Raw genomic sequence first — 27,682 nt, forward strand, 5'->3', positions numbered from 1 at the left:
GGGTAGGTGATTAATGAATATTTTTCATGCTAATGCCTCACAGACTAAGGCTGCACCCATAACCACATAATCATCACAGCGGAAATTCTGACTCAGCTGTGATGTTTGATAGGTCCTTTGCAGAGTGCGTTAGACAATACCGTGCAAAGGCTATAGTCAATGGCCCAGTTGTGCAAGTCTTTCCAAAAGTCGTACAGCCTGCTTGCATGTCCTCACTTAGCCCTGTCACTTCTACTTAAATTGTTTCATGGATAGTACTCACAATCATGGGACATTAAGGTGCATTTGATCTTGGGCAGCCTCCTCCCTCAGAGTGAATCAACATCATGGGATTTCTCTGGGCTCCAGCTTCCCAGTGGGTGTTTTTCTTTATAACACATTCCTCTGAGGAAAGAGGCACCCACTCTCCAGAGGGACCTGCCTCTTCTGTACTTAGTCACAGTAGCCTAGGGCATATCTTCTTATACAGAATGACTTTTTTCGGTGTGAGATGAAGGTTCTGAGAATTTTCTTAAAGAAGGGATGAAAACTTCTCTGAGGAGTCTTACTTCCACCGAAGGAGACTTCATTGAAACATCCCAGGCAAATAAGAACTGATTCAATTTTGGCATGTTTTGATTTTCAGCACTTGACAGAGAAGAGGTAGAGCTTTGTTTTAGGCCTAACTCCAAAGATTTCACCATTTTGCCATTTCTTCTCTAGCTTAACTCCTTAAAACACATGGCTATAGGGTCTGCTCTTACATCACTCCTCTCCAACTTGGCTTCCTCACTGCACCCCCATTTTCCTGGAACTGCTTTTGAAATCACAGTGACCTAGGATCCGTGGTCACTTCTTTGTTAGCATCTTGCTTGACTCTAGCAGTACCGTGTAGAGAGGACTGCTTTTTCTCCTTGCCATACTGTTTTCCTGTCAGATCACGTGATTCTTCAGTCCTTTTCTTCCTGCCAGCTCATTCCTCATCCCCCGCTGGCCTCTCCTCCATGCTTGCACACTCCAGTGTCTGTCTTGTAACCCTTGTCTTCCATGGCTGTAATTTCTTCCTGGAAATTCACCTTTTGCTGTAGCTTTTAATACCAGTGTTGTGTCAGTAACTCCTTCGTATGTATTTCTATCCTAGCCATATGTCCTGAGTTGCAGGCTTTTTACATGCAATTTCAGTACTTAACATTTCAAACTTAACATATGCCAAATAACACTATGTTTTCAGCTTCAAGCTTGCTTATGGCTTCCTTTTTTATTCTGATTAAATCTCCAGTCAAATATCTTCACAAAGAGACTTTGTCAGAGCACTCTAAAAAATACGGCAAGCCTGCTATGTCTTTGGTACCTTCTGGACTCCTTTCTCTAGTCAGGGTGGTTTTTGATGCTGTTTCAGTGCTTACCTGTACCTTGGGGAGACCTCTGGGACCAAGCAGCCTCTCTGTCCTACACATACTGTCTCCTTGGAACTAAACTGTGGGTACAGGATGCCAGTAATCCAAGAGAGAAAGAGGAGTTCCTTGGGGTCCAGACATGCTTAGGTTATCCCAAATGGCCCATGTGAGCCCATCTAATTTCCTCTTTCTTAAAAAAATCTTTCTTTGTCTTTAACTGTCCTTGACCTTTTTAATTTAACTCATATGTTATCTTTCTTGGGTATCCTGGCCACTATGCCTTATTCCAGTATGAGCAGGAAGCCTCTACCAAGTGTTCCACAGTGCCGTACCATATTATAATTTGCTAATTTCTTTGTTTCTTATTGACACTAGATTGTGAATATTTTTAGAGGAGAAATGTAGGTTTCATTAAGTGTTTGTCTCCACCATTTGACGCAGTGGCATTCAGTGGATACTCAATAAATATTCTGAAGATATGAGTGTTTATGCAACTTGTATAAACTCACAGTGGACCTAAAACCACCCTCTGTCTTGTGATCTGAGAGCAGTTTACTCCAGTCTCCCATAGCCATAAAAACGAAGCTATTAATGAGAGTCAAAACAGGGTATTGGAGGGGTGGGAGGTCACCTTTGCCTCCTTGTGAAGTGTCTTCTATATTCTCAGCCCACATCCACAGTAAGCCCTGCTCTGGGCATTCAGGGTGCTGTACTGGAACCTAGAGGAAGCTGTAGAGGGCTTCTCCAGTTCAGATCTTCCCCACATGCTCCCTTTATCTCTCTGTAACCATCTCACCTTCTTAGAGAGACCCGAATTCTGCTTCTTCTGTTTTGAAAGATAACATCCCATTTTCCTAAATCTAGAATATTTGCTAGCATCCATCCAGGCTCTTATCTGAGGATGATGGCATGCTTAACTCCAAGAACTTATGAAAGATTTTTGTTTCCAATAGTGACTTCTAAAATTCCTTCTAAGAATTTCCAATATAGCTTTTGGGATTTAGAAGCATCACTTATCTGAATGAATGAATGAATGAATGATGTAAGTGAAAATGTCATGGTACTTGGTCTCATTTTGTTTGCTCCAGCCTCTATATCCATCTACATTGTATTACATGTGGGCATACATATTCATACATGTATATATTTTTCATGTGTCTTCATACATACACACACAAACACACACCAAATTCAGAGCCAGATTCTATAGAGATGCTAAATACTGCTACTGCATGTATATCAGTTTCTTTCCCCTTATTTGGTAGTTTATTCATTAATTTATCAAATACTCACTGAGCATCTTTTCTAGGCTAGACAGCATAGCAGATCTGGGAGATAGAACAGTTTGCAAAATATAGTTTCTGCCTAACAGGGCAAGTGATCACATTAGAAGATAATAGTGTAGGGGCTGGGGATTTAGCTCAGCGGCAAAAGAGCCTGCCTGGCAGGCGCAAGGTCTTGAGTTCAGTTCCCAGTACCGGAGAAAAACCAAAAAACCAAAAAAAAAAAAAAAAAAGCAGAAGATAATAGTGTAAATGGGAGGGGTGAGTAAAGTATACAATGCTATGTCTTTTTAATAGAGGAGAACTCAGTATAGAATGGAAGGACACAAAGAAATCCCAACAAAGAGACTGAATGGAGGTCAATATAATCACTACTTCTGGACCACCATTACTAGGAGGTAGAGGAGAATATCATGGCAAGAGATACCCTAATGGTGGGGAGGAACTGATCACGTTTGAAAAACTAAAAGATGGCCAGTGCAGTAGGGAGAAGAAGGTAAAGTTAGGAAGCAGGCTTGAGCAAGCCCACAAAGGGCCTTATAGTCTGCATGAGGAATTGGAGACAATCTCTTAGAGTAATGGAAGCCACTGTTAGATGTAAGTAGGGCACTGTTCTAATCAGATTTTATCCAGGTCACTTTGACTCCAAGGTAGAGAACAAATCAGGTACATGGCTGGGAAGAACTCTGAGTGGCAGTCTGGTGGGAAGCAATGAATTCCACAGCTTTTCAGCAAGTGAAATATGGGCTAGCCATATGATCTCAGGAATCACATTCCAGAGATGCTCGCTAGAATGTTTACCTGGATGCCTAGAGAGAGGGCATAGTGAGAGAGGAGAAGGAACCTTCTGCCAAAGAACTTTCACACTTAAAGACTCAGTGTAGGAGGATGGGGCTGCAAAGGAGACCAGCCCTTGGGGGAGAAGCCAAGCCCAGAATTGGGGGTACAGAAGCCAAGGAAAGGAAGTGGACTATACAGTGAAATCTTACTGAGTTATCAACAAAGTGGAGAGACAAAAAAAGACGCTGGCTGTAGGATGGGTTAATTAGTGATATTAGAGTGTTTTTTCAATGTCATTATTGAGGGTGACATAAGTTGTAATGAGTGAGAAATATTAAAAAGTGGTTATTGGCAATTTTTAAAATTAGGTTTATTCGTACAGTTTAGGTGTACATAATGGTCACAATCATCATCAGGAATTTGTACCTGTACGTGATACAACTTAGTTCCTTTTTTCCCATTCCCCTCCCCTCTCTTCAACCCTCTTCTCCTCCTTATTTACAATGCCATTACTTATCAAACTTTTTAATGAAATTGAAAGAGAAACAATATTCCCAAAGTTGTTCCTGGAAGCAAGTATTACCCTTACACCAAAACCAGAGAAGGACCCAACCAAGAAAGTGAACTACAGGCCAATCTCCCTAATGAACACAGAGGCAAAAATCCTCAGTAAAATACTGGCAAACAGAATGCAGCAAATCATCAAGAAGAGTATACACCATGACTAAGTAGGATTCATCCCAGGGATGCAGGGATGGTTCAATATATGCAAATCAATAAATGTAGTGTACCATATTAACAGAACCAAGGACAAAAACCTATAATCATCTCACTAGATGCAGAAAAAGTATTTGACAAAGTATCCATTCACAATAAAAACCCTACAGAAAATTGGAATACATGGTCTTTATCTCAATCTGATAAAAGCCATTTATGACAAATTAGTAGTCAACATCAAACTAAATGGTCAAAACCTGAAAACTTTCTCTCTAAAATCTAGAACAAGACAAGGATGTATACTATCACTACTCTTATTCAGTATAGTTCTGGAAACATTAGCTAGAGCAATTAGACAAGAGAAATAAAGGGAATAAAGATAGCAAAGGAAGTTAAATTATCATTATTTGCAGATGACAAGATACACTACATGGAAGACCCCAAAAACTCAACCAAAAGACCTCTAGATTAAATAATCAAATTAGTTGCATACCTGAATACAAAATCAACACCCAAAAATTAATAGCCTTCCTTTACACAAATAACAAACTCACTGAGAGAGAAATAAGGAAAACAAAACCTTCAAAAAAACAACAAAAAAAAAGTGAAGTACTTAGAAATCAATCTAACAAAGGTAGTAAAAGATCTCTACACTGAAAACTACCATACTCTGAAAAAGATTGAAGATGATACCAGAAAATGGAAGGATATCCCTTGTTCTTTGGTAGGAAGAACCAACATAATAAAAATGGCCATACTCCCAAAACTGTTATACACATTCAATGCAGTCCCAATCAAAATACCATTAGCATGCCTCACAGAACTGGAGAAAACACTCCTAAAATTCATTTCCAATTAGAAGAGACCTAGAATAGCAAAAGTGATTCTGAGCAACAAAGGCAAAACAGGGATCATCACAATCCATGACTTGAAATTATACTACAGAGCTACTGCAATAAAAACAGCACGGCACTAGCAATTTTTAAAAGTAGTTTGACTGTGAGAAGATTTGCCTATTTATAATGTAGTGATTTTATTAAATACATAAATATTATGAATGTCAGTTATTCAAGGAATTGTGGGGATATTATCCTCTAAACCCTCTTGAAATTAAAAGAATAGAGCCATGAATATGTTACATAAGCCAGGCTTCTTGCCACCCAAGCATTTTAAATGAGTTGTCTTAGTTGCTTTCTTTCTGCTGACCCACAGTACCCAACGTTCCCAACCTGAGGAGGAGAGGTTTATTTTGGCTCATGGATTTCAGTGGTCTTAGTGTAGGGCTGGCTGGAGCCAAGGCATGGGGGGCATGGAGGGAAGCTGCTCACATCATGGCATTCAGGAAAGCAGAGAGAAAAAGGAGGAACTGGGGAGGGAGATGAACCCTTCGAGGTCCCACCCCAGTGACCCACCCTTCCATCTAGACCCCACCTCCCAACAGCACACTTAACTGCAGCACCCCAGGATTCAGTCACTTCCCAAAGTCTCCATCTATGAACAAAGGAGGCCTCTGGGTAACATTCTGTATTTAAACCATGACACAGGTAAATATATACTGGGCAGCCTATTTTGTTCAATATAGAAAATGCTGTTTCTCTGTATGTTCAAAAGATTTTATATTTCAGAAACTCAGAGTTTGAGGAGTATAAAATAACTGTCCCAGCCAAGAAAGTATATGAAAAATACTTTATTTTTCATATACTTTGTACAAGAATAAATAAATGTGTACAAGAATAAATAAATGTGTCTTTAAATTAAGAGTAGTTCATAGGTAATTAAATATTTATTAGCTTGTGATTAATTATATCTGGATCTTGCCTGTATATCCTCTCACTCTTACTTTTAAAGTGGTTCAATAAACTTTATTCCTTTGTTCTTAGGGGTCAAAAACAAAAACAGAAATCACCTATGATCCTAATCTGATGTGTGAAATCCTAAAACATTCCAGGCCATATCTTTATTTTAGCTGAAATGATTGACAAGTGCTTAACCTTTGAATGAGGAGACTCTCAGTTTAGTCTCCAGTATTTCCTTATGTACTGGTTTTTCATATTTGCTCTCTCACAATGATTCCCTATTAGCAGCTAACTTTAGAAACGAGTAACTTCTTAATAGTCAGAAGTGTTATAGAGAGGAAAAGAAAAGCAAGAGAAACTAGAGTGGCTTCAGCTTTTCACATTGGAACCTCTGGCAACTTTGGTGGTCTTGCAATATTGTAGAAGAGTCTTCTGGTTGGACAATGAGCGGCATTTGTGCATTTGCCCGTGACCCCTCCCCTTTATGCACTGCCAGTCTCCAGTGTCATCATTAATTAGGCTTCAGGTCTCCCGTTTGTCTGCTTAGAAAACAACTCAGATAAGCCAAGTTAATAAATTGGTGCAGCTGAGCTGCCTGGCCCCTGGAACATGCGACTATGTGGAGACAGTCAGAGGGCAGCCCTCTCCTTTGATCGTGTAGAGAAGTTTAATTCCAAAGGCCACGTGGGAGTCCCAGTTTGTAAGGCTGCAGGAAGGACCTGTGAGCACAGCAGTGGAGCTGCTGTCATTTGTCCTGGTTTCAGTTTCTAATTTCAAAACCAGGAGGCTCAGAGGCCTGGGGGAATAGTTGCACACTTTGCTTCATTTTTCTCTAGGAGTTGGCCTGCATTCTTCCACAAATTCTTACAATGGGTGGTGGAAATTCAACAAAGGAATAAAAAATCATTATCCTCTTGTTCTATACAGATTTGCATTATGGTAGAGTTCTGTAAATATAGTCCATAGCGTATGTAGCGCATGATCCCTAGACATGACTCGCTGTCCCAACGCTGACGTCTTTCCCAACCAATTTTACTAAATCATAAAAATGACAAGTAATATTTATGAGCTTCCCTGCAGTGCCAGGCATTCTGCAAACCATTTTACATACATTACCTCATTTAATTATCATGTCATGCCTATGGTGGAGAGTAGGTTCCATTTTTCAAATGAGAGAAAAATCCACACCCCACTTGAAGCCAGATAGATCTTGATGCAAGCATAAAACCTTTACCCCCTCATGTGATGGCCCCATCAAACTTGAACAGTTTGGTGGACATGGAGTCGATCACCAAATCCAGAAAAAATGGAGGTCTGCAATGATCGACCCCTTTAATTCAGGCAAGAGCGGAAGGTCTACTTTGGAACTTGTGGAAGCAAGTTTTGCCTTCAGCTTTGCTTTGGCCAGGGAGAAATAACTTTGAAGGAATTATTGTCATGGCTTCAATTGTATTCTATTACCAAATTGTAAGAATGCCTCATATTATCTGTTTTCATGAAAAATTGTTCTGTAAAAATAGAATTGTTGGAATTTAAATGTTTTCAAAAGTTAAAGAATCTAAACTTCTAACAGTTGATGAGAAATCCTCTCTCTTTTCCCACCCTGTGCTTAGTTCTAGTGCTGTGGTGTGCACGTTAGCCTGAGGAATCTCTAATTTGGTGGTTGTGGGTAACTTGCATGTCTGTGAATTTTGGCAAAATCTGTTCCAATTTGTACTATTAGAGAATGACTAGAAAAAGGGCTAGGGCCCTTAATGGCTTGGGACTAGTCCTTAAATAGTTTTTGCCTCTCTTCATTTTGAGGGACTTGAAAAGCAAAATGTTTTATCTGTCCCAGATCAGAGTTGTTTGTCCATCTCTTAGAGGAAAATTGAAGATGATGTATTTCCCTTTAGAATGAACTAATTGCTTCCCTCTGGAGTTTGGATAAACGGAATGACCGGAGTCTGCATGATTGATACCCAAGGGTAGAACACAGCCTGGCCCACAGCAGGAGCTCAGCAAATATGTTCTTGAATGAGTCTAATTCTGAGCTTCTCTTCACAGCAAGTGAAAAACAGATGATGGTGGTGTGCAAGGAGTCCCCGAAGGAATACCTCCAGCCTTTCAAGGACAAGCTAGAGGAGTTCTTCCAGAAAGGTAGGAGACTTTCCAGCCAAGCACCCTTGATGTGGTGGCACATCTTTCTCTGAGGCCCGTTGCCTCTTGCATCCAGGCTGACCTCCCCACAGTGGTTACGTCCTCAGTGTAGATGGGATTGCCTATAGATTTTATGTCATCTCTTAAGTACATTTTATTATCTTCAACCCTTTAATGTTCTTCCTGGTTTTGTGTAATTTTTAAGGGCAAGCTTTTTGTCTCTTCCTGGAGCTCAAGGGGATTCTCGGTAGATGTTAAGTGACAGACAGTGTGTGTACAAAGCTTACCCAGTAATGCATCTCAGATTTGGGGTCAGCTTGACAGGCGATTTCTTTTTGATTTTATGAGTATACCATCTTGAGATCAGAGGAGGATACCAGTGTCGTGTGCTATGTAATGGTTGTTAGGTGGCTTTTGTGTAGGATTTATCAAAGTAGTAAATGCATTGATCTATAATTTTTACCATGTAAATATAACCTAAGTGGCCTAGAGAAAAACATGAAATATGTATCCTTGCTAACTCCAATTCATAGTGTCTTTTGACATATGTAGAATTAACTTGAAATGAAGTTTATGTGTACCTTCATTCCATTTTTATTTTTACTTACTATAACTCTGTAAGTAGAAAAATCTCTAATCTACATTTTGGGGCTGTTACTTACCTGTATGCTATCATGTACTTAGAGTCTTTCCTCTCCAAACCAGCTAGCATCTTCAAAAACACTGGTGTTGTGAATATCGTTATTTTGTTGAAAAGGAAGAAATACAAATAGATCTAGAATATTAGAATCTTTTTTGATACCTTGGAAAAGGAAGTTACATCTACTAGGTTTCATAAATACTCCTTATCAAGGAAGCGAGGGCTGTTCTGAGAAAGCCCTGAAGCAATGGTTCTCTATTCTTCTGTAAACTAGAATCACCAAGAATGATTACAAACATCTCGATACCCCGAACGAACTCTAGACCCACTATCAGCGTTCCTAGGAGTGGAACCAGGCATCAGAGTATTTTTGTTCCCCAAGTGATTCCAATGTGGATCCCAAATTGAAAAGCGCCATTGTCACTTCTTAATGTGTATTCAAGGATATATGTTCACAGCCTGCTGTATGTAAGGCCCTGAGATACTATAATGAATAATATTCTTTGCTCCTTTCCCGAGGACTGTCTTACTGGGAAAAGGTGTAGCTGAGTATAATCAGCTTCCCCAAGCCAAGAGAGTGAAGAGAAAGTGGAAGGACAGTAAGAGTAACATCAAACTATAGTCAAAACAAAAGTCAACTGAAACAAGACAGAAAAAGAATGTTTTAAAAATTACCATTCTGTTTGAAAACTTAAGGATATAAAAGCATGTATAATATTATAGGACCCTAAATGCTCCGAGTACTTGGGAGTGGAAAGTCCACTTTGAAAGTAGCCTTTTCCTATTACTATTACAGAACTGAATGTGGGACGAGAACAGTCGGGAATTATATGTTCTGAGAAGGCAGACAATGGCCACGTGGAGCTGCTGAGCACCTGAGATGTGGCCAGTTCAAAGTTCATGTATATAAAATCATGTAAACATTTCCTGTCCAGTCTTCCATAGTGATTATATGGTAAAGTGATAATATTTTGCGTATAGTAAGTTACACAAATAAAATATATAATTAATATAAATTTATGTTTATTTTATTTAAGTGCAGCTGCTACAAATTTTCAAATCTATTCATGGCTGCTATTCGTTTCTACCAGAGGCAACCCCTAGACCTTTCTCATTCCATTCTTTCACTTCTTTCTTTGCATTATTGCCTGGCTTCCTCTGCATGGTTTATCATAGTGCAGAGTTTCATGAAGTAGCCCCATGCCCATTTTTATGCTAGGTCTGGCCATTGTTTGGTCACCAGTTAGGGCTGGTTAGGGGACAGCATGCCACAGCGTATGGTTGAGGAAGTAGCCCTGTGGTCAATAAACATGTTTTAACTAACAATATATATGGTTTAGGGATAAGGACATATAAATGAAACATCTCTTTGCTGTTTTTCAGAGTCCCAGATAGTAGTTCCTTTTTAATTTAGAATTTTCCACTGATTTGTGGAAAATGTAGAATTCTTTGCCCACCACAAGCATGTGTTATTTTTCTGAATAATCAAATTTTTCGGGCAGTTGTCATATAGGTAAGTGCAGTATTTCATCTAATGTTCCATTCATTATAAAATACATCATAATAGCCAGCACTATTAAGGAAGAAGACTGCTGCCAGTTAAACTGTGATGTGCATTATAAGATGCATCCCACCCTTAGAAATGGTGAAATATGGATTTTCCATCAATTTGGAGTTGCACAACATAGGACTATAGTTAGGGGTATGGGGTCAGAGCAGAAGAACGCTTGACACTTATGGGCTAAGTTGGGAAAGACTTGCAGCAAAGGAGATGTTGCTGTGCAGACTTGTAAAAGAAGAGAGGTGACAGCAACAACAGTGGCAACAGTAAATGCCATGCAGAGAGATTGTGTATGCTGCATCATACGCAGAGTGAACCACGTTCAGTCCTCTGACTGTCCTCTGAAGTAAGCCTTACTCCCAGTCTTTTGTGTGGATGAGGAAGATGAGGATGAGGAATTCTCATCAGACAGGTGACAAAGAACATTCCAGGCAGAGAAAGATGCTACAAACCTCAGAGTGGCAAGAGACTTGGTGCGGCCAAGTCCCAGGGCTTGTGACAAAAACTCAAGACCAGAAGGGAAGGGCGACTCACAATGTGACTTGGCAAAGAAGCTGAACTTCATATTGTGGACAACAGATAATACTGAAAAATAGTATGTACAGGAGTCACGCGCTCATGTCGGGTGTTTTGGTGTATGGTGTTTTCCCCCCGGTGGTCACTTTGCTTTTCATTGTTAAGAAATGTGTTGCAACTAACAGCAATTTTAAAATGTTGGAAGAGTGAGAAACTATTAAGGAGCTTAAGCATCAGCAATGGTGGTAAAAATAAGAAAGAAAGGGACATAGTTAACAGTCTGTGAGGAGGATTGTAACTTACTAGATAAAATGGAGAAAACAATAACTCCTTTTTTGCTTGGATAACTGGATGGATGTGGATGAGGAAGATCAGATTTGGGAAGGAAGAAAATAAGGTGCAGTATAGATATGTCATCTTTTACATCCGTGTGAGAGATGCCGGTCAAGACGACGTGCTTATGGGGCAGAGCTGGGTGAAGCACAGAAGTTGCTGCTCAAGTCATAGGAATACGTGACATGGCCCACAGAAAGAGTGTGGAATAAGACAGTTCTTGAAGTATTACAGTATCCGAGTGTGGGGTATCAAATTAGAACAGTTACTGAGAAAAGATGCTTCTATACTTCTAGAGTAGAGCTTATATAAATTATTTGGCAAAAGAACCAGTTTTTTATTAGGCGTCTTCTCATTCAAAAAGTATTAAGCAATTGCATTCTTTATGCCTGGGAAGTCATATGCTTTGTGTTCAGCTGATTCATAATTAAAATTATTTTTACTTATGCTGCAATTCAGCTCTTCTAACAATCATGTTGATTTAATTTTTCATTTGTAAATCATATCCTGTTGTCATATGCAAGTGGAGATGATATGTTTGTCCTTATTGGCTTTTATCATACTTTCCTTCTCAAAATATCCTTAGTGTCGACGACTCAATTGTATTTATACTTAACTAATTTCATTTCCGGAACTAACTGAAAGTAATTTTAATGGTACCACTTTTCAGGGTAGCAATCCCCATGGTATCTAAACCTTTACTTTTTCCCTTTTTCTTTTCTACAGTGGGCTCTTGTTGCTTCCAATTTACAACTCAGTTCAGCGTAATCTTGTACAGGCACCTTCTTGTTTTAGCTCATACTTTCCCACCCTCAGATCAAACATGGTCATAATGATATAGCCTTCAAAAATGTGATGCTCGCATTAAAAGTCCCCATAAACGTGGCAGGGATCCTATAATTGAAAAAAGGCGCATGGCAGCTGATTAGATCCCAGGTATAGATCTTGTAGGTGGTCTTTTCATGCTGTTAACTTGGTCATTTGTATTTATAGCTTTGGCAGGGAGGGCTGGAACCTAAACTAGCTGTAAGACCAGCACTCTCCCATGGTCTTACACGTGGTCTTATCTAATTTTCCATTAATTTACCCGGTATCCATGAATAGTGCCAAATTCAAAATGAATCTGTATGAACCATTCTCGTCCTATTTTCTCAAAGTGTTTCCTAAATTTCTGTGATTAGCTGAGATTACAGGTGTTCTTAGTGTCAGAAAAACTGTTTTCTCATAGAAAATATAGAAGTTTACCAAGCTAAAAGCAAATACATCTGACGTCCCACACTGAATGCAAATATAATTGTGGTTTTCAGTGACTCCGTACTCTACGACATCCAGGCTCTTTCTGCCTGGCTCTATTCGCTTTGTTCCTCCCACATCATATAGACTCAGCCTGGCTCATGAGAGATGAATGGTGATTTGTTCCATGAATGAACAAAGAATCTGAATAATGTAAAGTACCTGGAGACTATTTATTTGTCTTCCATGGGCTTTCTGTTTAAATCTCTTCAAATTGGTAAATCATGCTAGAGGCCGGTGAGGTGCGTTTTTGGTCTATAATGCATGTCTGAGATCAGGGCTCCCAGATGTGATAGCATCTTCCTGTGTTGAGTACAGGCATGTATTCCATTCTTCATCTGTAGTCCTTGCCATGTAGTTTTGTATGTAATCCATTCTTAATAAACACTTAGGTCAGATTGGACTGGCAAGAGCCATGGCTGAACCTCTAAACTGCAGAATATTCACTTTGACTCTCAAAAAAGTTAGAAGCCAACTATTTGATTCACTCTATTCCACCGTTAAGGAGGAGGGTGCTGTGAGCACGAGGAAGAACGAGGGCTGGGGGCGTGCACTCAAGAGAGCCCCTGCAGAGGTGATGTCAGTGTCAACAAGTGGCCAAAATTAGGATGATCTGGTGTTGTGGGCCACTAAAATAACAGAGCAGAAGGTACAGTGAACTATTTTATGAGGAGCTTGTCAAAGAACCCTTTTCTGAAAGGGTTAGTTTGAATGTTTTCCCAGAAATTTCTACAAAGAGTTCACATTTTTCCTCCAAAGTAAATGTTTCTCTTCCCCATGCCTACTGTCTTTTCCCAAATTCCTTCTCCCCCACCCCTCCTCTCTGTCTACCTCCAACTACCTCCCCCATCCCAAACTGAAATCTTTACTCTTTATTTGGGGCCGGTACCTTTTTCTTTTCTTTCTTTTCAGTGAAAAGTTTTACAAAGAAAAGTGTCCAAACTCTGTGTAATGTGTGTATAATAGTAATAGATCTGAAAATAATTACACTACCCCCAGAAAGGAGAAGAAATAAACACTGTGGACTAATCTTAACTATAGTTTTAAAATTCTAAGTAAACCCAATAGTCTGTGTCATGAGCTAATGGAATTTATTCCTGGAACAGGAAAATGATATGATACTGGGAAGTCTATTAATATGGCCCATCCTTATTAATAGATCTAAGGAGAAAATTCATATAGTCATTGATTTGCACTAAATGCTTAAAAAGGCATTTGACAGAATTCAACATCCTTTTATTCTAAAAGCTTAACAAAACATTAAGTATTTTATACTTCCTTAATATGATAATAGAAACTGTCACAGTCCCAAATTTGTAGCTTGGATGACAAACAAAAGACAAATCTACCTAGTACAAAAGAGTTCTTAGATGCTGAAAAATAAAGAAAAGGGAAATGCTATGAGCAATGGCAGAGACTGCTCTTAAAACATGAAAAGATGCCACTCAAATTAGAAGAAATGTAGACTACACTGAAATGTCATTTTCTACCTGGAAGACTGGCAAACTACAAGTTGTGTAATAAAGTATGTTGGCAATACATTAAATAGAATAGGATAAGTGTCACTGTCTCTTGTTGCTTTTATATGTGGATACAGGTAAATTGTTATTGGTTAAAGCATTATTTTTATAGTAAAATGTGAGAGACAATGTAAGTGACCATACTGAAAATGTTACATTATGGTACAGTCAATCCTTCACATATGTGAGTCTGCATTTCTGAATCTAATAATACATGGATCAAAAATACCTAGACCAAAATTATGCTGCAAATTTTTTTCAAGACTCTGCTTTCTCTTCACTCTTCCTTCATTACTGTACCAATTGGCGTCCCTTAGGCACCTGAACCCGGGCCTTCCTATTAAATTTCTATGCCATTAAAATCTGAATACTCTCACTCGTTCCTGCCTTTGGATATTGGATTGAGCAATTTAGAAGGAAATTTGAAGGTCCCACCTATTTTCCTTCTCCTTTGTATCTTGCTTTCTTTTCTTGTGATCCTCTTCCTCCTCAGCCCTACATCACAACAGCTCTAGCTGATGGAATCTTCCCAGCCAATGACAGGATGTGAAGAAGTGTTTCAAAGGTATCAGACAAAATAGGCGCCCCGCCCCCCAGTTCTTTCTCCTTCACCTGGGCCAATCCTAGCCAGCTTGTGGTTGATCCCTTCACTTTCTTGTGATGTTTGAAACTGGAGGGGCTATGAGGAGGCTCTGAGATGCAGGATGTTTTGCCCCTTCTTTGTCTTTTCTTTCATGTTACTGTCATCTTGCTTTCCATTTCATGCTGGACATAGATGCTTCACTGACATGAGCATACAGCAAGAAAGTAAGGATCTGTATCTTCAATTGCCTTGACACACAGTATCCTCTATACGTAACAAGAGGGCAAAGACAAATATCAGAGATTTATGTTTCATGACCATTGTTAGATCTGACTCTTCAATGAATGTTTGCATTTTAAACCTTAACTCTTAATTCTTTTTTTAATTTTAAAAATAAGAGGCGGAAAACGTTAACAGACAGATAACCATTTACAAAATAGCAAAAGAACAGTACAGACAATACAGAGTTACAAAGTGGTAGGAAATTAACAATGCTTGTTGTATTACATATTGATATCTTCAAAGTGGTTTCTCATGAAAACAGATAGAGGCATGCAATACTGATCAATCAAGGACTCATTCACTAACTCTTAATTCTTAAAAGAAAGGCTTTTATCTTCTGTTTTTAAGCAGTGTCTCAGAACTACATGGAAGTGGGAGATGGTAGGAGTTGGACTGGGAGAGAAGTGAAGTAAATATTGTTAATTCTTCCAGGCCCTCTCTGCAACAGCAGCAGGTATTGAAGTGCACACACAGGCACATGCATAATACTCCCCTCCCAGCTCATGAGACCAGGCCCCTTGGTTTCTTCAGCGGAACAGGAACTGCACCTTAAACTGACTTTGCAACTCTGAGTAAACCCTTTGTCCATGTTAAGTATTAAAGAATACGAGGGCCCACCTCATACTGGTGGTGGCGGGTAATCTCTTCCCGCCCCATTCCTCAAGCCCGTGTTCAGGATCTTTTGATGAGATTCTGGAGCTACAGTTACCGTAACCCCTTTCTGGTAAGTAGGAAGCAGATGATAGCTGAGTCGGGCTCTTTATATAAACACTTTCTGTACACTTCAAAATTTCCTTTTCCATCTACCATTGGTTTAGTTCAGAAAAACTAGAAATGCACTGTTATGTTCCCCCAGAAGTTGCGTTTTAGTAACTTATGAAGTTTAATTTATGATATTGACCCATAGTCTCACAATTTACTCTTCCTATCATGGTTCTCTCTATATTTTTGACCTAAAAGGTTTTTCAAATGTAAAAGTTTTCTATTTTATTATATTTCTTCCTTGAACGGTACTTCTTTCTTTACACATATTATAACAGTTTACTGTGCTGAAAACACAACATGAAATCTATTCCTTTAACAAATTCTTGAGTGTGTAACACAGTATTGCTAACTACAGACACAACAAAACAATGTGTGTGTGCTTTAAGTATTCTGAGTGAGGTGGAGAGACACTGCTTGAAGTGAGGAGACCTTAATTTGAATACTAACTTCACTGCTGCTCTAAGTAACTTCGGGAAGGTTTACAAATTTCTCTGACCATTTTTCTCGTCTACAGAACGGGAATATTATATTACTGCACCATATCATTCTGTCCACATGAACCCAATACACAAACTATAAAGTATTCAAGTATACAGTTGTTATGTTTAGAGCGTTATTGTCATCCCACCACCACAGACTGTGGGAAACAACAATCTGATGCCAGTGTCACTCAGAAGTTTTCAGGGCAGGTGGTGAGTAGAGGGGCTGCTGCTGGAATTAACAATGGAAGCCCAGCACTCATTTAAACTGTGCAGTGATCCTTTGAGGCTGATTCTGTTGTTTCTAACTTTCTAGATGAGAAAACAAAATCTGAAGGTTTCAGTAACTTCCTCAGTGTGGTCTCAACGCTGGTGTTGTCCTGTGCCCCAATAACTGGGAAAAATCACTTATTTTCTCTGTGTGCCAAGACCCTGTGGATAAATAGAAACTAGCATTTTCCTCTCACCATCTAAAAAAGGAAATCATCAGTATAGGGGACTTGCTTGCCATGGCCTAGGATAACAGCTTAACCTCAGGGATCCTTTCCTGGAGTCCTGGTAGAGACCCTGCTTACTTTCCCCGAAAATATCAACAAAATTTCAATTGTAATTTTTTAAAAATTGCAACGACAAATATTTGAGAGCTTTACAGAATCAGTATTAAGCTCTGCATCTTGCATAATAGTTTTTTTCATGATAAATTGCTGCAAGTAATTGTTGGCCCAGCCGCCACTTCCTCTTTGGCGTGCTGTGGGGCAGGGTTTTCATCCGTGATTGCTTGCAGTCTCTGTCACATGACTCCTCTTTGACTTCGTTTTTGTCTTCTCTGAGATAGAAGAATTTAACAGTTAAATTGCTTTCTGTGAGTGTTTTGCAGAATGTGTATTGGATAATATGTAGTTTTGTAGATAATGTCTGACTCTGGAAAGATCTCTCTGTTCTTTCAAATAATATAGGTCTGTATCTTCTGCAAAGCTAACTCTGCTTTAAAGGAATTCTGCCGGCAGTAGTAGGAGCCCAGAACTAATGTAGAATCCTGGTGCATATAGAACTACTGATGTAGTGGTTCCAACTTCAAATAGTGAATATTTAATTATAGAGGACAATCTTAGGTACTAGAAACAAAGTTGTATTTATCTTGTTCATCTCCCCTGAAAGTAAACCGGAAGCACTGAGTCTAGGCTGATTTTATCAAGGATCTGAAGCTTCCGTTTGTCATAATTTGTAGATCGTCATGAATATAATTAAAAGTAAACCCTATAGAGTTAGCATAAGTTTAAAAGGCACCAGATATGCAAGGAGCTTTTCTATAGGATTATGTCTTTCAACATTGAGTTGTTTTAAAGAATAGTTGTAATTTCCGTAGTTACATTTTAGTAGTAGAAAAAATGTGCATAATTCCACTGAAGGTGTCATGCCTGATGGATTACATCATGGCTACCAGACCCCACAACATCACCACCTAGTGGCCACTTGTTTGTACTGCAAACACTTGATCCTTGGGATCCATTGTCTGAATACCTTTTCTCCTTGCTAGAAGTGATAGAGGATGACCAGGAGTGCTACTGTGCTAACTTTAATTAGCCTTGATAGCTGTTCATTACTGCAGCACTGCAACTCCTTCCTAGCAGACTGGGAGAATGATGAGAATTCGCTTTTCCGATGTTCAAGAAACTTATACTCTGAAAGGTTGTAAGGCGAGACTATAACTGGTGATCTTTTAACTCTTTAATCCCTTCATTGGTCTTTTGAATTGAGAATGCATATACCCATCTTTCTGTGCCAGGGTTTATATATATAAACTTGATTGAGGCATTTTTCTTTTGAAAATTAAGTGTATATTTGGTGAGATCAGAAACTTTAAACAGGGATGAACAGTGGTTTTCTCACTACAGAAATGCAGTGTTACTCCATGTCCTTTCATGAATTTAGCCAAACCTAAGCTCTCAACCTTTTAATGTATTTTTCATTGTACATGTTTGTAGTTTATAATGTTTACATTTGTTGTGGGAGTTGGGATATATATGTAATACCCCTTAAATCATTTTTTCATCCCCTTTCCCTCTCTTCCCTTTCCTTTCCCTCTTGGAAGTAGCCTATATGTCCTTTGACTAATGAATGGATACAGAAAATGTGGTATTTATACACAATGGAGTACTACTCTGCCATAAAGAAGGATAAACTCGAGTCATTTGTAGGAAAATGGATGGACCTTGAGAACATAAAGTTAAGTGAGCAAATCAGACACACAAGTTTAAATGTCATGTGGTTTCTTTTATGTGAGAAACCCACAGTACTGTATAAATAAAGTGCTTCCTAAATTGCCAGTCCTTGATAACTCATCCCTATTTCACCTCAGAGATGACACCCAACCCTTTGCTATGTGTCACATCACTTCTTCCTCTAACATCCACCAACTTGTTGACATGCAAATTATTCAATGAAATAACCAAACTGTCTACGTACTGAGCTCACTGTGCCACCCCATTTCCCTGCTGAAATAATGACATGTGGAGTAATTACAATATAATAATTCTGGGGAAGTGTAATATATTCAAGTAGGTAATGTAGAGAACTACTAAAGAAATTGCTCATCCTCCCAGGGGGTGCTGTCTCCCCTTAATATCTTCTCTTCAGTTTCATGATTCCAGAACTGAGCCTAATTGCCGATGCAATATATGTGCGCAAACTTCTGTTTTCTTCAGCTTTGGCTTCCTTTGGCATTGGTTGTTGGTCTGCAGTCATGGTTGTGGCATTAATTGTAGTCGGTCTGGGCTTCATGTGGTAAGACAGGTTCCAGCATGTGTGTAGGATTCAGGCGGAGGTCTTTGTACCTCTTTCACATTATTTTTTTGTTGTTTCTGTTGTAGTTTCCTGGGAGACCATAGTGAGAAGATAGATGGCTTTAGAATTGCACAAACTTGAACTCAAATCCCTTGTCTAGCTTTCTAACTTTTGAAAATTACTTCATCCAAAAAAGGGTGAATTGACCCATCTCAGAAGTGGAAGTAATAACACCAGCACTGTAAAGTCGTTAGAGCCGTCACACAGGCTATCAGCCACCTGATTCAGTGTTATAGTCATGTGCACAAATATTCTCTCTACCTTCCCATCACCTTCCCTTTGTGTTTTGCTTGACTGGCATTTCTCAGACAAAGTCAGGACTTAGTTTCATCTAAGATAGTTTATTGATTATGAGTCCTTTTGCCATACTAGCACAGATAAGTTGTTCAAACCCTCATTAAACATTAATTTAAGCTTTGCTGTTTTCTAGGCACTGTGCTCCTTGCTGTCGATACAGTGATGAGCAAGGTGAACACAGTTTTTGCCCCTAGAACTTGGGTTTGCCAGTGGAAATTCTGAATATATCCTGTTGTCATTGGGAATCCACAGGTGTCTGGTTATTTGTTGCTGCCTTACCAACTACCTCAACATGTAATAGCTTAGAACAATTTACTAATTATCTGTCAAAGTTCTGTTCGTTGTCTAGACTCAGATGGCCAGTGTTTGCTCTTGGTCTTCTATGAATTTGGAGTCAGATGGTAGCTGGAATTGGAATCATCTGAAAATGGCTTCTTCATACACATCTGGATTCTGCCCTGTGATTAATGTGACAGTGGGGATTGGCTGAACATCTCTGAAAGCCCATGCAGCCACTGCACATGCTTGGACTTTCATCCACAGCACAATGATCTCAGGGTAGTCAGAATTCTTATGTCATAGCTAGGTTTTTCTAAAGCAAATGTCTCAAGGAAAAGGAAACAGAAGCTGCCAATCCTCTTAAACACTAGGAATATGACACTATGTCACTCTGAGCAAAGTTGTCTTTATAAGCCAGCCCAGTTTGGAGGGAGTGAAGCTATAGATGTCACCTTTCAGTAAAAGAGCCGCAGACATTCGAGAGAAGGTAAAACTTAATGGTGGCCGTGTTAGAGGCAAGCTGCAACAGTGTGTAACTGTCCCTCAGGTTTGTCTCTTGATAGCTGGTCAGTAGATAGATTCCGACTTTTACTTAGTGCATCCAGACTCACAAAGCTGAACGTTTGTGCTTGCCCTAGGAAAAAGGATCGATATTATCTGTAAGGGATGGATAAGTAGCAAAATATAAGGGTGTTCATTCTGGTCCTTATAATTTCTTAGGACATTATATGCCCAATTCAGCACATGAAAATAATCACCGTCAAATAGCATATATTCGCTAGGATGTAATTTAAAGTCCCATTTGCTGAAGTTTCTATTCCAGTTCTTCTGAGCTATTGTCCTTGGAGTTGGAACCTCAGCAGGTCAGTCCCCTGAGGGTTCCACACTTGATGCACTTAATGGCATGAGGATTCCCTTCCTCCTTTCCCCAGAGACAAATGTTTTAAAACCTCCTCTTTCATATAGGCATGTATTATTCTTATTTTAAATATGGTTTCATACAGAAAAGGAAAAGAAAGGGTGAGAGGACAGGCAGGCATGAAAATCAATTTTCCTAGCACAGGCAAGAGAGAGAAAAGTTTGAGGGGCATATTCTTATTAAGTGCCACTAAATTTAAAATCTGGATTTAACTATTTTTATACCTTTCCATAGAATAGGTTACCGAAAAATTGACAAAATATTGGGAACAGAATTGGGAACTTGGGTGTTTTCTATATTCTTGCCTTCAATAAAATGTTCCACTCAGTTCCAGCATAAACGTATGTCTTCCTGGTAGATTATGATTTGCCTCAGTGGCCAGATGTCCACCCTTGAAGACCTGATGACCAAGCTGAGCTCCATGCTATAAAAGCAGAAGTCACCAGTTTCTGGCATAATTTAATTGACCTAGAAGTCCATGGAGTTTAGGTTTTCTCCCAAAGAATAAAGAATATTTGAAGACAGATTCATAAAGATTCTTTTTTAATGCAGCAGGAAATTATGGTCCTGTGGGATTGGAATGTGTTCTCAGATAAAGTGCCCATACACATTCTTTCTGTGACTGTCGTGGCTGACATTAGCTGTGAGCTACAGAATGACAGAGATTCTGACCAGTTGCACTATGCACACACCTCAAAATGCTTCCTGATTGCAATGGGCTGATGGAATGTGTAGATCTCATTAAAGACCACTTCTAAATCCACACTGAAAATAAAAAAATTTCCATTATTAGTTTATGTACCAATTTACTGTTCTTGAAAATATAGATAAGAAACCTTAATCTGGAATTTATATTAAAGTGTATGAGTTTTGATTACATGTTCCAGGTGAATAAATTTGAAACACCACCTGTCTTGTTTTAAAATAATGAAATTATTCTCTTGTATCTGTAGGACCTTTTCTCCAGGGACACAGTATATATACTCTGAGATTAAAATACCACATAATGTCTGTGGTTTATTTTTTTATGTTTCTCAAAAGTATTAAATGGACAACATCCAAGAATCCCTTAAGCAGCAATAAGCTAGAAAAGTAGCTTTTATTATTTCCCACGGACTGTGATGATCCAAACCAAAAATCAATGAGCTGTCAGGAAAAGGGGAGGGGGAAATTCCAAGCACAGACATCTAATGTAATAGCCAAAGGAGTGAAGAAAGCCACTGGCTGAATAAACTGTGATGAATAGTGGTGGTTCGTTTGTTTTAAAATTTTGTTCCTGCGTATAAATCTGCTGTTGAGCAATAGTTTTGGGTAAAACAAGGCCTTTGTGTTGTGTGACACTCTTGTCTGTGTGTACCTTCCAAACACCAGGGAGGGTGGATTGGGAGGCAGTTTTTCTTCTTTGAACAACGACTCACACTGTTTGGGGCTTAACAGGTTGTGTGCACATCCTCTTTCCATGTTCCAGCTGTCCAAAAATGACAGCCTCTGATGTCTCTGTCTGACTGGATCATGCCAAACCATTGGTGCAACTTTCTTTCTTCTGTGTTCGTACCATTTTAGTGTAGTCCTTCTCCCTCTGGGACATCTGTACTGCTCATCTCTAGGATCTCTCTCCTTCTGAGGTCACCACTCCTCCAGAGTAGCGCTGTACCTTGCTGTTTAATGAAATAACCAAGCCACTGGGAGCCCTGTGCCTTGCCTGGGTATCTAAAATTTCTCTCACACCTCTACTCTGTGTGGAGAGGAAAGTGGTTTCAGTCATGTGCATACAGCTGTGTGCAGAGTAGAGGTTTCAGCCATGCTATTCGGTCCTTGGCAGTATCTGTAGGAGCCAACATCAACTTACCTTTCTTTTCTTGCTGTGATCTGGGAAGAACAGAGCTGCCTCCACTAGGGTTTTGAAGAGTGTGGGGGCTCCTCCTGCGAATATGATTGTCCTGGGCTTGAGGTACTCTAGCTTGCAGCCTTCTCTAGTAAAATGTCTTCTTTTCTGGCTTTCTGCTGCCCTCTCTCTGCCCCGACAGAGTCTGAGGTGCAGAGGTGGATGCTCAGCAAGAACTGGTCACAGCAGTGACGAGGAGATGGGAAGTTGTGGCTTTAGCCTGGGGCTGCTGAGGTTTGCCCACAGGCCTCGCTTCTCCACGCTAGCTTATTGAATTTCTGTTGTGTGCTCTCTGAATGTTCAGAGAGCCAAAACTGGCTTTATTACCTTTCCGAAGTAGGCTTTCTCCCTCCCCCTTGTACAGTCTATAATGAACCTGTAGTTAACTATGGGTGATTAACAGCAAATTATCAAGGACGTTCTCGTTGTTGCTTCCCACCTTGTGGTTATACTGCTAGACATTTACTTCCTGCCGCTGTAAGGAGACAGTATGTTTGAAGCCAAAACTCCTTTCAAGGAGATAAAGGTCCTCGAAAGGATCCTTTCAGTCCCATGCCAAGGACTCTGATAAATGCCAGCCACCCCTGATTTTGACTGTCTGCCAAGAGCATCAGCGATCATTCGAGGTCTCATAAGAAACCAACTTCCTAATCTAAGCAAAAAACCAAGTCCAGAAATTCCGTTAGGAGTTGCTGGACATCAGTAACCATAAGTTGATCCTCAGTAACCGCGAGCATGGCAAAAGGCTCTTTACTTGTGAAGCACCTTGCTGTGGAATACAGAGAACAAGTCCTTATCCTTAGGTAGCTTCTCATCTAGTCTGCGAGACAAAGAGAAGCTAAACTTGTAAAGAGTTTAACAGTATCATAAATGCTGAGTTTCAAGTGAGGTCTCAAAGGACCAAGAAGTTCGCTTGAGCAGCATGGTCTTAGCTGTCAAGGCTTGGCGTCAGCTTGGTGTTGACACTCCCTGGTTGATTCTTCCATAGAATATCTCTAAATGTCCTGACCTCAGCGCATAGGGGTCCATCTCTATTCCAGGGGATGAGGGGCGGTGGCAGGGTGCAGAAAGTGGCAAACCTGAAGCTTCTAAGGAAAGCTGGCTGCTTGAGCCAGTCTGTGCTCAGCTTGCCGGTCCCTGGCTTTGATCTGGAGGCCCTTTTTCCCATGAGAGTTGTTTCTGTTTCTCCTCTGACACATATGACAGGCTTCCTCCAGTTTGGTCCAGTTTCAAGGGAAATGAGTTGTTTGTCCAGTCGCCGTCTCTGCACTGTGTAAACAAGCAGATGGGCAATTAGTGGCTCTGTCAGGCCTTGGCCTGCTCTTCTGCCTGCACAAATGGAGACTCATCCATCACTAATCTTTTGGACTAGAGCGGCACGAGCATGAGATAATGGGGACTGCTCAGCTTTTGAGATTTCTTCATGCTGTTTAAATTGCAGTCTTCGTGTCAAAATCCTATTGTTCAAGCATTTTTCACCTCAGCTGCCGCTGGTGCTCAGCTTATTTGAAAATAACAACAAAAATGGCTCAGATGTTATTGCCTTGATGCTTTTTATAGCAAAGTATTTCTTAATCAGCAAGAAGTAGGACCCTACACATAGAGATGTGTGGATCATATATTTCTTCAGTTAGCTAAATGCAGATGTAGGAGGTCGCCTGGTTGAAAGCAGCCATTTATGTTGTGGAAGCCGGCTGGAGGCCAGGGGAAGACTCAGCCTATAGTCAGGCAGTTGTGACCCTGGGGCCACTGTCCTTTGGTTTTACTTGAGTGTTTGCCCTAGCCAGTGTGTCTGTGTGTGTGTGTGTGTGTATGTGTGTGTGTAAGGCCCAGATGCTTTGTGGTGGAGGGCTCTCCCCAGCCTGACAGGAGTCCCTTCTGCAGTTACAGAGAAATTGGACGGGGTTCCCGCAGCACCCAGACTGTTCCCAGCAACCGCCAATCACATTCTGTTTCCTTTACTCTTTTCTCGCCTGCTTTTAATTCTCTTTTCTCTTTTAACTCAGTTTTCTCTGTCTTCTTTTATAACTTTCTATTTTCTCTCAGTTACTGTCCTCTCCTCAGCCATATTTTGATTTTTGTTTCTTGTGACTTATCCTTCAGATTCTTTCTCCCTCAGGGATGCGCATCTTTGCCCAAAATCGTTTGCAACATTGTTTTTTTTCTTTTTTCCTTTTCCCATATTGCTTTTCCTCCTGCTTTCATTTCTTCCCCAGCCCTGTGTCTCAGTCTCCTAGAGCCTTTGCAGATCTTCCGGCTGGGAGTGTCTCTGGATGGTGCCACTTTGATGAGGCAAGATCCCTTGGCTTCATGATGCTTTCACTGTGAAAACTGAAATAGTTTATATTTTCCCCATTTTGCCTGGACAGGCATCTGTTAAAGGGCAAGGAAACCCGAGAGAGTGGCTCCTGTTCTCTGTGATGGATCGCAATTGTTCTTTTTTGGTCAGTCATTCAGCATTTATAGGTTATTTGCTATATATCAGACCCTGAGGGAAAAAAGGATGAATTGATATCAATTCTGCCTCAAAGACCGTGTATCTGTGACACAAAATCTTACGCCACCTTTCAGCAGCATTTGATATCATTGACCAACCCATTCTTCAGAAAATTCCTTTCCTTAGTTTGAGGGCACCTTCTGTGTCCTTTCTCTGTTTCACAGTTGTTCCTCAGAATCCTATGGTGGTCTTTCATCTTCTTCATCTCTGAATGTGGGGCTTTGGAACTCAGTCTGGAGTCCTCTCTCTGGCTCTGCTTACTTACCAGATGGTTCTTTCATGGCTTTAAGTACCATATTTATTTTGATGACTTCTGAATCTCTATCTCTTGCCATACCTCCCCTCTGAACCCCAGATTTGTATATCCAATTGCCTGTTCAACATCTTAACTTGATGCCAAATTAAGTGTCTCCAACTTAATGCCCCAAACCAAAATGGCTTCCCCACTCCACCCTGTGGCCCCCATATATGTGTTTTCCCCTGGTAAATGGAACTATCATTCTCCAAGGTGCTAATGCTGAAAGTCTTACAAATAATGCCCTTTCTTCTCTCTTACACCACAACCATATCATCAGCAAATCCTGTCAGCTCTTCCTTCAAAACATGCCCAGAATCTGACAATTCCTCTTCCACCATTAGTTCAAATCACCATCATTTTTCAACTGGACTGTTGTTAGTTTCTAATTGGCCTTCTTTTTGGTTTTTTTCTGGTATGGGGAATCGAACTCACAACCTTGGGATTGCCAGGCAGGCACTGTGCTGCTGAGCTAAATCTCCAGCCCCTAATTGGCCTTCTTGCCTTTCAGATTATTTCAGTCTTGCCTCTCAAATTCTTTCAAAATCCATGTCAAATTGTTAGATCTTTCTTAAAGTCTGGTGGCTGCCCATTTGATCATAAAGTTGAGAGTACTTAGGAACCTACAAGGCTCTGCCTGAGCTGACTCCCATGTCCTTTCTGCCTTTACCTTTTGCTTGTCCTTGCCTCACTCTCTCCAGCACTCCGAGTTTATCTGCTTCTCTTCAAGCCCAGTCAGCATGCTTCTGCTGCAGGACTTCGCCCTGGCTCTTCCGTCTGACCAGAAAGCACTGTTCCCGTGTGTCCACATGGCTTGCTCCTCACTTAATTCTGGTCTTTACTTAAATATCCTCCTTGTCAAAGTTCACCTGTCTTAATCCATTTGGGCCACTATCACAAAATAGCTTATACCAAGTAATTTTTAAACAACTGAAATGTGTTTCTCACAGTTCTAGAAGCTGGGAAGTCCAAGAGCAAGTTGCTAGCAATGTGCAGACATTGTTGAAGGCCAGCTCCCTCAGACAGGGTGCCTTTGCATTGTGTCTTCACATGGTGGAAGGAAGCAGGCTCACTACCCCGGCTCCATTACAGGGTCAGTAATCACATTCATGAGGATGGCACCCTTGTGATCTAACCCCAAAGACCCCACACATCTTATCATCATATTGGAAACTGGAAAAACTCAGCATTTAAATTTTTAGGGAACACAAGCACTTAGACCACTGCAGTACCTTGTTAAAAAATAACACCTGTTCTGACCCTTTTACTTTCTTCTCTTTTGTCTGCTTTATATATCTTAACACTTACATCTATCTGAAACACCATATATTTGTTTTGTTGTTTTCTTTCTGCCCCCATAAAAATGTATGTTTCTTGAGGACCAAGATTCTGTCTCACACAAAGTTTATGTTGAAGCAGATGCTCTATGAGTATTTTCAGATTAATTGATGGACAAAGAACATACTTTAGGGGAAGTACATATAAGGTAGCATATAACTCAGAGGAGAGGGAAATCAGAAAAGAAGCTAAACACTGACACGTAGTGTATAAGGAATATTCCAAGGGAACTGAATTGACTTGATGGAGCACATGTTAATATATATGTAACATCATATACCCTAAGTGCTAGTTTTGTAGGAGGACAGGCCAAGAGGACAGGCGATTTTAACCATGGTCCTGACCACCCTGGCCTAGGTGCGTGTGTCTTGTGTAGGTCACACTTCTGATTGGCCAGTGCTGAATACAGAGGTGGAGGCCCCTGGGAATTGCTCTTGGCACAACCACTGCAGAATCACTTTGGAGAAAAGATGAGGAAGACAGAAAGGACTTAGCTGTGGAGAGGCAGTGGAAATTGAATCCATTGGTAGAGGTAGTCCGTGGCCTTCTAGATATTCCTCTAAAACCTAGAAACTTGAAAGTGATGGTCATGTCTAGATCCATGGAGAACCTTCCCTCTACCTCAGTTTTCTGTCTTTAACCGCGACTTCCATCTTGAGCTTTTCTCTCACTGAACCTCTTAGACACTTGACTTCCCCAAGGCTTGGCTTCAGTATTTATGAAGTGAAAGTGTGAGGCATTTCAAAGGTCCTATCTTGCTTCAACATTCTATAAAAATAGTAGAAAATAGAGTTGGAAATTTTTGAAAAGTAGTAGGACAGGAAAACTATATCTAGGTTTCAGGGAGTCTGCCATGCTAGGCTAAAGGTCTATACATTTTTCTCTGTGCTGCAGAGAGCCACTAAAGATTCAAGAAGGACAGCAACATGATAAGAGCTGTGGAATGAAAAGGCAGTATACAGTGACTTGGAGGCAGGGGCACAGTGTTCAGATGTGGCATGATCATTTAAGAAGACATCAGTAATGCACTGAGAAAAATGACTCAGGTCTGAAGTAGGGTGCACCCTCTGGGGAAAAGTATGAGATGTTGAACATGGTCACATTGCAGAGGCTCAGTTGCTGGACTTAGCAGCGACCTCTTCTCACTTGTGCTCACTGCCTCCCTGGTGCCTTGCACCTAAGGGGCACATGATAAATATTCATTGAAAGGAAGACTAAGAGTAATTAGATGTGGTAAAGTGGGAACTGAAGATTGCAGTGAGATT

At 40.2% G+C, this 27,682-nt stretch overlaps 1 protein-coding gene across 6 annotated transcripts in view; it reads left to right on the forward strand.

Annotated features, from left to right (window-relative positions):
* Fmn1 (formin 1) overlaps positions 1–27,682 on the forward strand; it is a 408,229-nt gene that overhangs the window by 314,859 nt on the left and 65,688 nt on the right. For all 6 annotated transcript variants that reach the window (XM_005381169.1, XM_005381170.1, XM_005381172.1 and 3 more), the window contains one exon: positions 7,999–8,091. In XM_005381169.1, the coding sequence (XP_005381226.1) occupies positions 7,999–8,091 (93 nt within the window). The remainder of the gene's footprint in view (positions 1–7,998; positions 8,092–27,682) is intronic.

This window comes from Chinchilla lanigera, unplaced genomic scaffold (assembly GCF_000276665.1).
Source record: "Chinchilla lanigera isolate Chin_1 unplaced genomic scaffold, ChiLan1.0 scaffold00015, whole genome shotgun sequence".
Classification (NCBI taxonomy): domain Eukaryota; kingdom Metazoa; phylum Chordata; class Mammalia; order Rodentia; family Chinchillidae; genus Chinchilla; species Chinchilla lanigera.